At 39.9% G+C, this 14,858-nt stretch overlaps 1 protein-coding gene across 13 annotated transcripts in view; it reads left to right on the forward strand.

Moving 5' to 3' along the window:
* slit2 (slit guidance ligand 2) overlaps positions 1–14,858 on the forward strand; it is a 344,726-nt gene that overhangs the window by 281,324 nt on the left and 48,544 nt on the right. For all 13 annotated transcript variants that reach the window (XM_062982142.1, XM_062982137.1, XM_062982140.1 and 10 more), the window contains 5 exons: positions 370–536; positions 3,729–3,861; positions 9,798–9,866; positions 12,903–12,974; positions 13,150–13,221. In XM_062982142.1, coding sequence (XP_062838212.1) covers positions 370–536; positions 3,729–3,861; positions 9,798–9,866; positions 12,903–12,974; positions 13,150–13,221 — 513 coding nt within the window. The remainder of the gene's footprint in view (positions 1–369; positions 537–3,728; positions 3,862–9,797; positions 9,867–12,902; positions 12,975–13,149; positions 13,222–14,858) is intronic.

Consider the following 14,858-nt stretch of genomic DNA (forward strand, 5'->3'; position numbering starts at 1 on the left):
TGAAAGAGCTGTTGTCAGGTTAAAGCTAATAATACAAAGTAATCAGCCTTCATCGCAGCATTAAATTACTGTATTATCATGTGTAGATAGCTTGACAGCAAGTCAGATCTGTGACACCTTTACATTATTGCTAAATAAGATGTACCAGGATTTCTCTGCCCAGACACTGAAACTGCTGTCGTAAACTTTGATTGGGGCATTGGGCTTGGGTGGAGATTCATTTGTTGTTAATGCTGGAGAAATGCAAAAACAATCACAGCAGAGAGTGAAGCTAGTAAAACAAAAAGTATGTTATTTGGAGGCGAGTAATCTTTGTGAATATGTTTTAACTTGAAACTGAACAAAATGTTGCTCACATATGATTCTCAGGAACCTCTTGGCCAATCCATTCAACTGCAACTGCCACTTGGCATGGCTGGGAGAGTGGTTGAGGAAGAAACGCATTGTGACAGGGAACCCTCGCTGCCAGAAACCCTATTTCCTGAAAGAAATCCCGATACAGGATGTTGCCATTCAGGACTTCACTTGTGATGATGGTAAGAAGTGCAGCCCACTTGTTGACCACGACAAAGCCATGCATATAATGGTATTGTATGAAGAAAGCTTCATTTTGCTACTACGAATGCACTTGAAGTCTTCTTCCTATACCAAAAATCACAGGTCACATGGAAAGAGCTGTTGACATGGCAATCCCAGAAGTGGGAGTGGCACCGAAATGAACTTCTTGCATGTAACACTTTTGATATCGCAGAACGGAAAGGAGAAATATAGCAATAAATACTGTGCTGGGAGGGGGACACTAAAAGAGGGTCCTTTTGATCTCCTTGGGAACTTTCTGCTGCTAAATAGTTATTTTTATTCTACTCGTACTTTTACAAATTAGAAGTATCCAATGGATTGCTGACATGTTTTTGACCAGTCATCCAGTCTTCCTGTGCTTGCTATGTGTGCTCATATTTTGCTTCAGAAAGGGGGGGGGACTGGTTATGGAGAGATATTTTGAACAATTTGCAAAGACCTCAATGGGGGGTAGTCCATCCCTTCCGCTTTTCAATTTTTTTTGTAACAATAAACAATGACAAATTAATATAACTTGAAAAAAACAAATTGATAACACAAAACAAAAACCAAGCAGCACATGCTAGTTGCCTTGTTCACATATTGGAGTAAGAAAATGTTGTGTAAAATATTAACACAACATTTTACACAAAATTTTCTGACTCCAATATTTGTTTTTTGCTAAGAGTAAGAAACTCATAGCAGGCTGCCTCAATGTGTCAAAATAATAATCTATATCTATCTATATATCTATATATCCGTAATAAAAGTGAAAACCTGTATGTGTGTATGTGGCACGGGTGTCCGCTCACCCAGACAGCCTACAGGCTCCACAAACAGCCTATATTTCCCAGTGCTGAGAAGCCAGCAAGTCACTCCCATCCACTGACATTGCAGTTACAGCGAGCTCCATAAACATGTAGCCCAACCCCTGGCAATGTCCTCCCCAAACATTACAGCCCACCACCCAAGGAATGCTTTCATTTGGGGACCATTTCATCCTAGTTTTTGCTTTTTCCACCACAGGAAGGCATCCCAGGGTTCTCCATTGTTGTGGAATTTGCATTACCCCACCTACTGCCCTTCCCTTTCAAATCTGTCTGCATAACAAACAGAGCAGAACTAAGCAACAGCTAAACTTACTGGAGGAGTTTGGGGGATTGCAGTTGTAGTTTACTCTGCATCAAGCCAGAGCATTGTGACTCTTACTGGGGAATTTATAGGAGTTGTAGCTCACCTACACCCAGAATGATATGAACCCAAACAATGATGGGTCTGGGCCAAATTTGCAATGCATCCCCGATATGCCCAGATTTGAATACTGGTGTGTTTGGAGGGGAATTGGCCTGGACATTTGGGAGTAGTAGGTACTGGGATTTATAGTTCACCTGCAATTGAACCCCACCAATGATGGACCAGCATCACACTTGGCACAAAGAGCCCCCATAACTAATACAACATATTGGACAAGTTTGGGGAAAAGGGAGTTATAGTTCACCTGCATCCAGAGAAACACTGACCCCCACTGACAATGGACCGGGACAAAAATTTGCACAAAGAAGCCTCATGACCAAGTGAACATACTGCAGGGGTTTGTGGGAATGGGCCTTGCTTTTGGGAGTTGTAGTTCACCTGCATCACCACTGAACCCAGCCAATGATGGATCTGGAACAAACCGGGCACACAGGCTGAACATTGCCTGCTGTGGATACTGACAGATGTTTTGGGACAATTGCCCTGGGAATCTGGGAGTTTTAGTAGTTCATCCCCATCCAGAGAGCACTGCAGCCAGGCGATGACCAGCCAACGACCAATCTGGACCACACTTGGTACACAGACCCAAAATGGTCAACTTTGAATACTGGCGGGGTTTGGAGAGAATTGAACCACGATTCTGGGAATTATAGTTCACCCACTCTAAACTGAGAATACCTAACATTCAAATACAAATAATGCCTTTTTCAAATAACCCAGGCACCGCCGGGTCCCCAAGCTAGTAAATAATAAAACTTTATTTATATCCCTCTCCATCTCCCGGCTTACACCAGGACAAGCCCAAAACAGTATTACATCAATAAAAACAGTAACACAATAAAATCACAGTATAATAACACATCTTACAAAAGTTAAAATAACTTAAAATATAGATAGTAATCCCAATCAGTAGTCAAGCACCATAGGACATGTTGAATGTTGTACATGCTAAGATTTGTATTAACTATTTCTGTTGTCCCAGAAAGTTGGAATAAATTCTTATCAACGTTTGCCACCTCACAAAAACAATGGCAAAAGTATCAATGGCACATGCCCAAAGTGCTGCTTAGCATGAAATATTCCTTAAGAGTTGCCACAGCAAACCATTATTCCTAATGAAACAAAACAGCCTGTCTCCTCAGAAATTACTAAGTTCATGTGATTTTTCCCCCATCTTTGGTTATAGATAACGTGGCTATGTGTAATGCATTAACTCCAAGCTCTGGATTCACCAAGAGAACACTTGTTATTGGGTAGATGAAAAATGCAACAAATAAATCCGAGGCCAAAAAATTGATATGGGTCAGAATAAAAAGGACCACTGATTCATCCTCTGAGCCTGTGGAAGTTTTTGGCTTCCTTTTTTTTTACTGCAAAATTGTCATTTCTGTGTTGCATGGCAAACTACTTTTAATACAAAGGAAAATGCTAAAACATGACATTAAATGAGGACCCAAAGTTTTGCTTTGTTTTTCTAATTGAGTAGTCTTGTGGAAACATAAACCTGTATCATTCATATTGTACTAATTTGATAATATGGGGAGTGACAATCTGCAGTTAGTACAATTAGAGGGCCCACTGTCCATGAAACTTGTCCATGAAAACATAGCTAAATGTATAAGGAAAGTCTATATACCTTTATCTATATACAACTGTCTGTCTTGTCAAGTGTATAAAACAGCATTGAATGCTTGCCGCATATGTACGTTTCGTGTTCCACCCTGAGTCCCCTGAGAAGGGCGGAATATAAATACTGCAAATAAAAGAAAATGTTGCTTGTAAGTATGGTTTCTCTTTACAGCACTACTTGCAAGCAGACCATTCACAAAACAGATTAAAATTATTTTGTTGCTGCCGGATGTGTTAAGTGTGCTGTCTGACAAGGGGTATATTTATTATCTCTTTTTATGAACTAGGAAATGATGAGAATAGTTGCTCTCCACTCTCCCGCTGTCCTGCAGAATGCACTTGCCTAGATACTGTAGTTCGTTGTAGCAATAAAGGTCTGAAGAGTTTACCCAAAGGCATTCCAAAAGATGTGACTGAACTGTAAGTACGTCAAAATGTCAACTTTTAAACAATGTCAGAAACTATCATGGGGGGGGGGGGGGGGGGGCAGGAATGATAGCAGTGCATTTGACATGTCAGTAACATTCCTAGGCAATCCATTTCTTTAGCATCAGGTTTAGTTTTGCTAAATTTAGTTTCTTCATATTTTGGTTCTTTGGAGCAACATTTCTGTAAGCTATCAAAAGGGACCTTCTACCTATCTAACATTTCATTCTGAATACCTTAAAGAAAGGTGTGAAGCAACAATAAGGAAAAATACATTTAAAATTTACTGTCCATTTAACCAGTTATGAACTAAACTAGAATTTGATTTACTAAATGAAACTTATCTTTAAACACAAATGTGTTTACTTTCCCACAACTACTAGGAAATGGGGTCTTAACATCCTGGTAGTGACATATGTAGGCTTGAATTCAAATTATGCCTGTATACTATTCTTATGTGTATGAAGTACGTTTTAAGAGATTACAGAAGTATGGTATCATAGCGTTATGCAAGTGATGTGTTGCGAAGGCTTTCATGGCCAAAATCACTTGATTGCTGTGAGTTTTCTGGGCTGTATTTATTTATTTATTTATTTATTTACATCATTTATATACCGCCTTCCTCCCCAAGGGTACCCAAAGCTGTTTACAGCATACTATACAAACAATGAACATAGTGTTAAAATGGTCAAACCCATAGCATTTAAAACATCCCAAGTAAAAACAGATTAAAACATCACAAGTAAAACAGGTAAAATCACACAATCCAAAAGCGTTGATTCAAGGCCAGTCCAATGTCAATTCTTCATTGCACATATGGTTCAATGTTTCTTATTGCCGTTGAGTAAAGGCTTGGCCCCACAACCAGGTTTTTAGTTTCTTCCTAAAGACCATGAGGGAGGGCACAGATCTGATGTCACTGGAGCAGGAATTCCACAGCCTGGGGGCCACCACTGAGAAGGCCATGTCTCTCGTCCCTGCCAATCGTGTCTACAAAGGAGGCGGGATCGAGAGCAGGACCTCCCCAGATGATCTTAGATTTTGGGCGGGCTCGTAGGGGGGATACATTCGGACAGATAAGATGGGCCAGAACCGTTTAGGGCTTTATAGGCCAAGGCCAGCACTTTGAATTGTGCCCAGAAGAGACTGGCAGCCAGTGGAGTTGGTGTAACAGTGGAGTTGTATGCTCCCTGTACCCTGCTCCAGTTAGCAATCTGGGAGCCATTTGTTAGACTAGTTGAAGCTTCCAAGCAGTCTTCAGAGGCAACCCCACATAGAGCGCATTGCATTAATCTATCTGGGATATAACCAGAGCATAGACTACCATGGCCTAGTCAGACATCCAAAGGTATGGGCGCAGCTGGCGCATAAGTTTCGTTGTGCAAGAGCTCCTCTGCTCACTGCTGAAACCTGGGGCTCCAGGCTCAGTGATGAGTCTAGGATCACTCCCAGACTGCAAACCTGTGTCTTCAAAGGGAGTGTAACCCCACATCCTGTTAAGCCTTGCGACTAACCAGAAATACCTCTGTCTTATCTGGATTCAACTTCAATTTGTTCACTCTCATCCAGACCATCACAGTGGACAAACACCCGTTCAGGACCTGAACAGCCTCCTTAGCAGCAGATGGAAAGGAGTGATAAAGTTGGATGTTATCTGCATACAGATGACACCCAACTCCAAAACCCCGGATGATCTCTCCCAGAAGCTTCATGTATATGTTAAACAACATGGGGGACAGTATTGAGCCCTGCGGCACCCCACAAATCAATGGCTGTGGGCCGGGCAGATGTCCCCCAGCAACACCTTCTGGGTATGACCCTCCAGGAAGAACTGGAGCCACTGTAGAACAGTACCTCCAAGAACCATTTCCGCGAGGCGCCCCAGGAGGATACCGTGGTCTACGGTATCGAAGGCCGCTGAGAGGTCTGGGAGAACCAACAGGGTCACACTTCCCCTGTCAAGATTCTTACGCAAATCATCCACTATGGCCATGTTCCAGAAGCATTATTTCCTGATGTTTTGCCTACATCTATTGCATGCATCCTCAGAGGTTGTGAGGTTGTGAGCTTACACTTCCCAACAAAGGAAAGTAGCCAGGCTTTGAAGCTGCAAGGCCATTCAGTGCAAATCAAGCTGGCCAACTGCAACATTCACGCTTGCATCAAACAGACAAGAATGCTTTCTCCCACTCTGGACATTCCTCAGATATGTAAACCCTACTTGCCCAGTTTCTAACAGACCTCACAACCTTTGAGGATGTCTGCCATAGATTGTGGGTGAAATGTCAGGAGAGAATGCTTTTGGAACATGGCCATACAGCCCGGAAAACTCAAAGCAACCCCATGCAAGTGATGTTATGGTACTGTAAATATTGCACAAGTGATTGCACTTTCTAGTCAGTTTTTCCATTTCACTTGGCATCACACCTGTTGTATATTAATTGCACAACTGTGTAATTTAGCATGATTCTAGGGTTGCAGAACTCCAGGATAACTATGTTTAATTAATACTATACCAAACAGTTTCTTGGTTTTAGTTTCATTTTCAAGGCCAGCTAAAGCTCCTTTTATCTGACTAGATGTTTTAGAGCTTTCTCAAAGGGATTCTAATTCTGTCTTTTCTTTTAATTCTGTGTATAAAATGCTTTGAAAGCCCTGCCTGCATGACGGGTAGACTATTAAGCGGATATACTGGACAGTTTGTAAAACAATTTCTCCCCAAATGTGTTGGCGCCCTTTTATATTTTGTCTACATTGAACACTACTTCAACTTGGTCAACGGTTCAAATATTTTAACTGTGTTCTGACAAACAGGGAAGTGTTAAATGCTTGTGTTTTGGATATTATTTTAAAATGTCAAAATAGGGACCCTATGTATTAGCAAAATTAAAATGAAAACCAACTCCCAAATAAAACTCCATCCTCTTTAAAAAAATCCTTGTTTATCTTGCAAATAGTTCAATATGGTATTGTCAAAGGCTTTCATAGCTGGAATCACTGGATTGCTGTAAGTTTTCCGGTCTGTATGGCCATGTTCCAGAAGTATTATTTCCTAATGTTTCGCCCACATCTATGGCAGGCATTCTCAGAGATCTCACACCCTCTGAGGATGCCTGCAATAAATATGGGTGAAACGTCAGGAAAGAATACTTCTGGAACATGGCCATACAGCCCAGAAAACTCATTGTAATGCAGTTCAATACTATTTTAAAGGCCCTTTAAGTGTATTTATTGTATTTTAATTCTGCTTCCCCCCCCCCCCCCCAATACACACACTGTTACTATTTGTTTTTTAACTTTTATATTGCACTTTTTAAACTTGTCTACTGTGGGATTGTTAGCCGCCTTGAGTCCCCATGGGGTATAAATAAAGCTAATAATAATAATAATAATAATAATAATAATAATAATAATAATAATAATAAAAAACATGCTCCAAGAAGAACCTATGCTGACTTGAAGGTTAGGGCTATGACAGTTGATTCCATACCAAGGAACCAATATTACAGTGTCTGCTTCCCATCCATCATGTTTTTATCGCATCATATCCCACCTCATTATCTTTTTAAAACTTCAGGACCACACATCACAAATCCAGCCAATTGTGACATAGAGTGAACGACCAATGCCTCTTTGTTAGAACTAATGTCAAAAGTAATTGCAGTAATGACATTGTATACTGATTTGTATACCTCTCCCTTCCTTTCAAAGCCCAGGGCAGTTTAGACATTCTATAAAACATAGCATAATACACAAATGCTACTGAAGTCATAATTAAGATCAGAGAAAAAAATACAAAGATACAATGAAACACATGTAAGAACATATCACTTGCCTGTTTACTAAAACTTGCAGCTAAAGTATGTATTCAGCTGATGCCTAAATGACAACAAAGAGGCATTGCCAAATTTCTACTGACAAGACATAGTCTAGATCAATGGTTCTCAACCTGGGATTCCCAGATGTTTTTGGCCTACAACTCTCAGAAATCCCAGCCAGTTTACCAGCTGTTAGGATTTCTGGGAATTGGTGGCCAAAAACATCTTAGGACCCCAGGTTGAGAACCACTGGTCTAGATACCACCTTTGAAAATACGGCCACATGCACTGCAGCATTAGGAACCCCCCCCCCCCATGGCGCAATGGGTTATACCCTTGTGCCAGGAGACTGCTGACTTGAAGGTTGGGTTGCTGACCTGAAAGTTGCCGGTTCAAATCCAAACCAGGGAAAGTGCGGATGAGCTCTCTCTGTCACCTCTAGCTCCATGCAGGGACATGAGAGAAGCCTCCAACAAAGATAGTAAAAATCAAACATTTGGGCATCCCCTGGGCAACGTCCTTGCAGACAGCCACTTCTCCCACACCAGAAGTGACTTGTGGTTTCTCAAGTTGCTCCTGACACGGGGAACAAAAACTGCAGCATTTCTGTGCTTGCAGGAAGAAACCATCCTTGCTATCTCTGTGTGAAATGAGGCCAGTAAGAGAAACATGCACCCTAATATAGATATACTATGATGTGGAAGCACAGAATGGAGCCGAAGAGCTCATAAGCCCATTCCACCTTGATGATAATTCAGCATAGAGTTATGCCATTCATGTCTGGCAATTTCTCCCCTTCTATCAGGACTTTCTGCTATGATATACTGAATTTTAAAGCACTGTTTCAGTAGACATTTCCTACTTAAATAAGCATTTCCTTAATAAGTAGAAGTGGAGAAAAGAGGTTAGAGCAGGGGTCATCAACTTTATAAGCAGAGGGCTTGACTATAGTTTGAAAAAAAAAACAAAAACAGGAACCAACATAAACCAACATAAACATACCCATCTTTCAATGGGAAGTGTGGGCCTGCTTTTGGCTGATGAGATTATTAATTAGGATTATTGTTTTTTTTGTGTGTGTCTTCAAGTCATTTCAGACTTAGGACAACACTAAATCTAAAATTTAGGGTAGGGGCTAAGTAAATGACCTCAGCCCACGGGTCTTAGTTTGGGAACCCCTGAGCTGGGGTGACTAGCTTTAGGCACTATTTTGTTGAAAGGGAGGTCTCTAAAGTTGATCTTTTTGGTTGTAAGACCCCAGGAGAAGGGAAGCAAACTATCCTTGGGATGCTTTAACTTGAGGACTTGAGGCAGGATCCTTAGAACAGCCTGCCAATTGGGTCTGTATTGTATTGAAATAACTGAATTAAAATAGAATACAGTCCCAGTTGGTGGCAGGCCGTATTGGACATTAACCCAATATATGTAGACTGTTCTGAGGTCTTAAGTAGCACAGGTCCCAGCCACAGTGGCGCCTAATTTAAACTGGTCCTTCCTTACAGAATATTTAAATAATTTTAAATAGTTTAAATAAAGTAGTCCTTGAAATTGTCTGGTCTCATTAGTTCCAAAGTGGAACATCAAGACCCCGCCATCTGTAGTTGCCTGGCAGGCATTAAACATTTTCGTATTGTATCTTTGGGCTAGTGAACTTACCTGGCCTTCCAATGCCAGGTTTGAATCAAAGATTACTCTCAAACAACATACTATACTACAAATGTAAACCTAGCCATTAATCCCCCCCCCCCCAATACTGGGTAAAATAACTCTGTCAAGTAATACTGATTCACAACTAATACCCTTTCTGTACCAGGAGACCAGATGTGCTTGTATCTAGTACAAAATCTTGATTCAGCATAGTAAAAAATCATTTCTTTTAAACAAGTGTGCAGGAGTACATCTGGCTATTAAATTGATGGTTGAGCTCATCTATTCCCCAGTTGTCATATTATCCTAAATAAAAAATGTAGGCAACTATAGCTATAAAACCAATACATCTTATTACATTCAGAGTATCTTCCATGGGTTCTTTTATTGCTTTACATCTGAGCATTGTAGAAGGTACTAATGATTTCAGTTCAATGATATTGCATTCTGTCTTTCTTTTTGTAGCTATTTGGATGGAAACCAGTTTACCCTTGTCCCCAAAGAACTTTCAAACTATAAGCACTTAACTCTTATGTGAGTAATATTCAGATAATTTCGATGCTGATTTTTTTCCCCCCGTCAGTCATTTATTTTATTAAATGAAAATGTTTCAAGAAAAACATAGCATGTACTCAGTGTTTTAGCAATTATAGCTCTAATGCATCACAGTAATCCTGAGCCAGCAAGGCGGCCTGAACCAATACTTCTGGGTCATTGGCACAAAACTGCACAATCAAAGGTCTGTCTTCTGGACACACATCACAATATAGGTTTTCCTTATGGTAATTGGCAACTCTGATAAAAACCTGAGCATGCAGCATAGGAGTGTAACACAGCTGGGCCCCATGGCGGCGACTTAACAGTCTTCAAGCCATGGGAGCACCCACAAAACGGGCACTTTTCAGTGTGTTTTTCCAGAATTCAAATCCTTTAAGTTTGGTCATCTTCCTGTGACTGGTGTTTAGGCCGCCCCCGGCAGGGTGCTTCATTGAGATCCCTGCGTTACCTCCGCCATCCCACTCCGGCTGATGAGGAGGTTGCGGGTGATGTCACACCAAACCATAGTTCTAATGCTTATTTTAGATATGATGTGCTTTTTCCTCCACTGGCCATAGCATAATCCATTACAAAGACTAGGATGCAGAACAATGGCTTTAAACTACAGGAAAGGTGATTCCCCCTGAACATTAGGAAGAACTTCCTCACTGTGAGAACTGTTCAGCAGTGGAACTCTCTGCCCCGGAGTGTGGTGGAGGCTCATTCTTTGGAGGCCTTTAAACAGAGGCTGGATGGCCATCTGTCGGGGGTGCTTTGAATTTTCTTGCTTCTTGGCAGGAGTTGGACTGGATGGCCCATGAGGTCTCTTCCAACTCTATGATTCTATGATTCTAAGTAACAAAACAAAATCACCATTATCCACTCCAAAGAATGCAGGCTCCAGATGTGAGGGTGACCTGGCTGTGACATCAGTCACCCCATTGATCACCAGAGTTTATTTGTTTGATCTGGCTGGCTAGGTGGGTGTCTGATCTCTTCCTCACCATTCCACGTGTGTCCCTCCCAAAGCAGCACACTTGGTGGAAGGGGATGATCATCCCAGGTAGAAGGAGTATACCGAGGTCTCCAGCCTTTGATCCCGGGTATACAATAGCTGCACTCCCCTGCTAGAACCTCCAACAAACTGGAGCATAGAATATGTTGCTGGCGATTGCTGCTTGTCATATAGATGGAGTACAGTATTAGGGAGCATAAAGGCATTTAAGCGAATTCAATTACAGAGAGAAATTGGTGTAGTTTGTTTGGAGCGGGGTTACACAGCGGTAGATGATATTACAGTGAAAGAACAGTGAGAATCAGCAGCATCACTTATCTTCTTTAAAAGAATATTTCTAAGTGGTGTCAGCCATAGCAAAATTCTACCCATTAAGCTTCAGGAGGTATCGAACTGGAAGCAAGCTTATACCAGGTTGCATCATGCAGAAATAAAATGAAAATATAGTAGTATTTTTAAAAGGTCTGTTTTCCCATTTTATTCATGTTCATAATATGAAAGAAAACAACCAAAGCTTTGGTTTAAAAAACACAGCTATTAAAAAAAAACACATTGCACACATCAAGTCTTCTGCAAAGACTTTGTCATTCAGGAAGTCACTTGTCCGAATCTGCATTTTTGCATTAAAAGAAAGATTTCATAGAGATGTGTAAGTACAGTAGAGTCTTGCTTATCCAACCTTCGCTTATCCAACATTTTGTATTATCCAATGCAATCTGCCTTTTAGTAGTCAGTGTTTTTGTAGTCAATGTTTTCAATACATTGCGATGTTTTGGTGCTAAATTCGTAAATACAGAAATTACTACATGACATTACCGTGTATTGAACTGCTTTTTCTGTCGATTTGTTGTAAAACATGATATTTTGGTGCTTAAGTTGTAAAATTATAATGTAATTTGATGTTTAATAGGCTTTTCCTTAATCCTTCCTTATTATCCAACATTTTTGCTTATCCAATATTCTGCTGGCCCGTTTATGTTGGATACTCTACTGCAGGGGTCCTCAAACTTTTAAAGCAGAGGGCCGGTCCACAATCCTTCAGACTGTTGAGGGGCCGAATTATCATTTGAAAAAAAAATACGAACAAATTCCTATGCACACTGCACATAACTTATTTGTAGTGCAAAACAATAACAATGAAAGACCAATACAATATTCAAAAATGAAAATAATTTAAACCAACATAAACCTATCAGGATTTCAATAGGAAGTGTGGGCCTGCTTCTGGCCAATGAGATAGTTAGGTTAATTAGGATTGTTGTTGTTGTGTGCCTTCAAGTCATTTCAGAATTTGGGCGAGCCTAAGTCTAAAATTATTTATTTATTCATTTACTGCATTTATTTACTACATTTATATCCCACCCTTCTCAACCCGAAGGGAACTCAGAGCAGCTATATGTACATACAATATATTATTAGCATAGCACAATATTAGCATTATATATTACTATATTGAACTATACCACTATACTGTAATATTATATGTAATATATAACATATAATTAATATTATTATATGGTATTATTTTAGTATTATATTGTATAAAATGATAATATTATTATCAATATCATATGTATATATAATATATTATATTATTAAAACTGATATAAAAATATATTATAAATGAGGGCGGGGGCCAGGTAAATGACCTTGGAGGGCCGCATCCGGCCCCCGGGCCTTAGTTTGGGGACCCCTGCTCTACTGTAACATTAAACATGACCCTAATGCACCTGTTAGTTTTATATTTCATGAAAATAAGTATTGTAATGTGTAGTCTTTGTGGGAACTAGTACACTAATGCCAGGGATTATTTTGATTATTTATTTTTTAATTTGTGTGATTGTTTTGCTTTGACTCCTACCCATGTGACATGGTTGTTGGGTCATATTCAGCATGTAGAAATGTGAAATGAACAGTATGTTGAAAAATCCATTAATAGTATCCCATCTATTGAAAGGATTTGGTTTTGTAATATCTATGAGTGTTAGCATTTAGATAATTTCTCAATTTCTTTATAGAGATTTAAGTAACAACAGAATCAGCACTCTTTCTAACCAGAGCTTCAGCAACATGACTCAGCTACTCACCTTGTAAGTACAGCTGTGTAACAACAATGATTGAGACAAGCACAATGCTAATCTTTTTCTAATAAAGCATCTACCAAATGTTGTGAATTTTGGCTATGTGGTTATACTATGGAAGCAATCTATGAAACTGTAATTGTCTGGTTTTAAGCTATTAAAATTATTTTTGTTCAACTTTCAGAATTCTCAGTTACAACCGTCTTAGATGTATTCCAGCACGGACATTTGATGGCTTGAAATCGCTTAGGCTGCTGTAAGTTTCTGTTGTTTGTTTTCTTATACAAGCTACTTGACAATTGGCCATTTCTCCCCCAGGTCACTTATCTTGTTTTCCCTTGAAATAGTGAAAAATGTGGTAACAGACAGTCCATTTCTGATGTAGTTGTAGGGGCCTTCCAGACAGGCCCTATATCCTAGGATCTGATTCCAGGTCTTCTGTTTATCCCAGATTATCTGGCAGTGTGAACTCATATAATCCATTTTAAAGCAGAAAACCTGGGATCAGATCCTGTCTGGAAGGGCCCATAGAATGCAAAAGTGCGTAGTATGAGAACATTTTCTAAATGCTCCAGAGATTTTGCTATGTCATATTGGAACACTGGTGAGATTCAGCCATTGGGATCATCACCTACACCAAGCAGTTAATTTGGCTTTAAGCATTTTTTGTTTGGGATATGTCCTTAATGAATTACTTTCAATGGCATTAACCATTGAATTAACCTAAAAAGACTTCACGTTTAGTTATTAGTTATTCCACAAGTAAATAATCCACACGACTCCATGTAGATACATAATTAATACAACAGGCGCTCTAGTGCCAGAAACATAGAAATCATTTTCATTCTGTTGTTTTAATCATGAGAGGGACATTAGTTTAAGTTTACCACATGATCAGTCAAAGTGAGACATTAATAACAGAGTTCTAAAACAATAAAATAGAGGTGTAAGTTTGCCACTACTTTCCTCACTGCAACAAGCAATTTGTAACATTCAGTTTGAGGATTGGGATCCCCCCAACCCCCCCCCCAACCCCCCATTAAAAGCTGCACAGGCTGGATACTAATGCTACGAAGTTCAGTGGTATTAAGTTGAGAGATTTTGTGTCCATATCTTGTCACCTTGTTGCCACCAAACAGGCATCACAAAAATCAAAAGAGTATCCTGCCAGTTTGGGACATTTTAGTAATAAAATTTTGTTGTATCAGTATTCTGAAAAGTCAGAATACCAAGGAAACTGGAAACTGGATGAGTGAAGCCTGTTGAAATGAACAGCTTCTGTTGGAAATCACTATAGATTTGCTCTGAAGAAATTAGAACAGTGGTTCTCAACTTGGGGTCCCCAGATGTTTTGGGCCTACAACTCCCAGAAATCCCAGCCACTTTATCAGCTGTTATGATTTCTGGGGTTTGAAGGCCAAAAACATCTGGGGACCCCAGGTTGCAAATCTTTGACTTAGAACATTCTTAGGTATCACCACTAGAAATTTGCTAGGGTGTTCCAGGGTGACTCTGTGGCAACGTCTTATGGAATCATACAATAGAATTGTCTGGAAGACCTACAAAATTCTTAGAGACATATTTTATCAGAAAATATACGGACTGGCCTCATGGGTATAGGATTTGTACTGTACACTGCTGTACATAATGTATAACATAATACACAAACCTAAATTTTAAAGCCAGTGAGGTGTCATGGTTTGTGTATTGGATTTTGATTCTAGAGATTAAGGCTTTAATCCCTGAGAGATGCTAACAAAACCCCATCATAGAATCTCCAGAAGTCAAAAATGACTTGAAGGTACACAACAAACATTTGTAAAACAGTGCCAATTAATAGAAGTTCAGCTCCTGCTCTCCTTGGTTGTGGGGGTGTTGTTATGTACTCTTCAG

The sequence above is a fragment of the Anolis carolinensis genome, chromosome 5 (genome assembly GCF_035594765.1).
Source record: "Anolis carolinensis isolate JA03-04 chromosome 5, rAnoCar3.1.pri, whole genome shotgun sequence".
Taxonomy (NCBI): domain Eukaryota; kingdom Metazoa; phylum Chordata; class Lepidosauria; order Squamata; family Dactyloidae; genus Anolis; species Anolis carolinensis.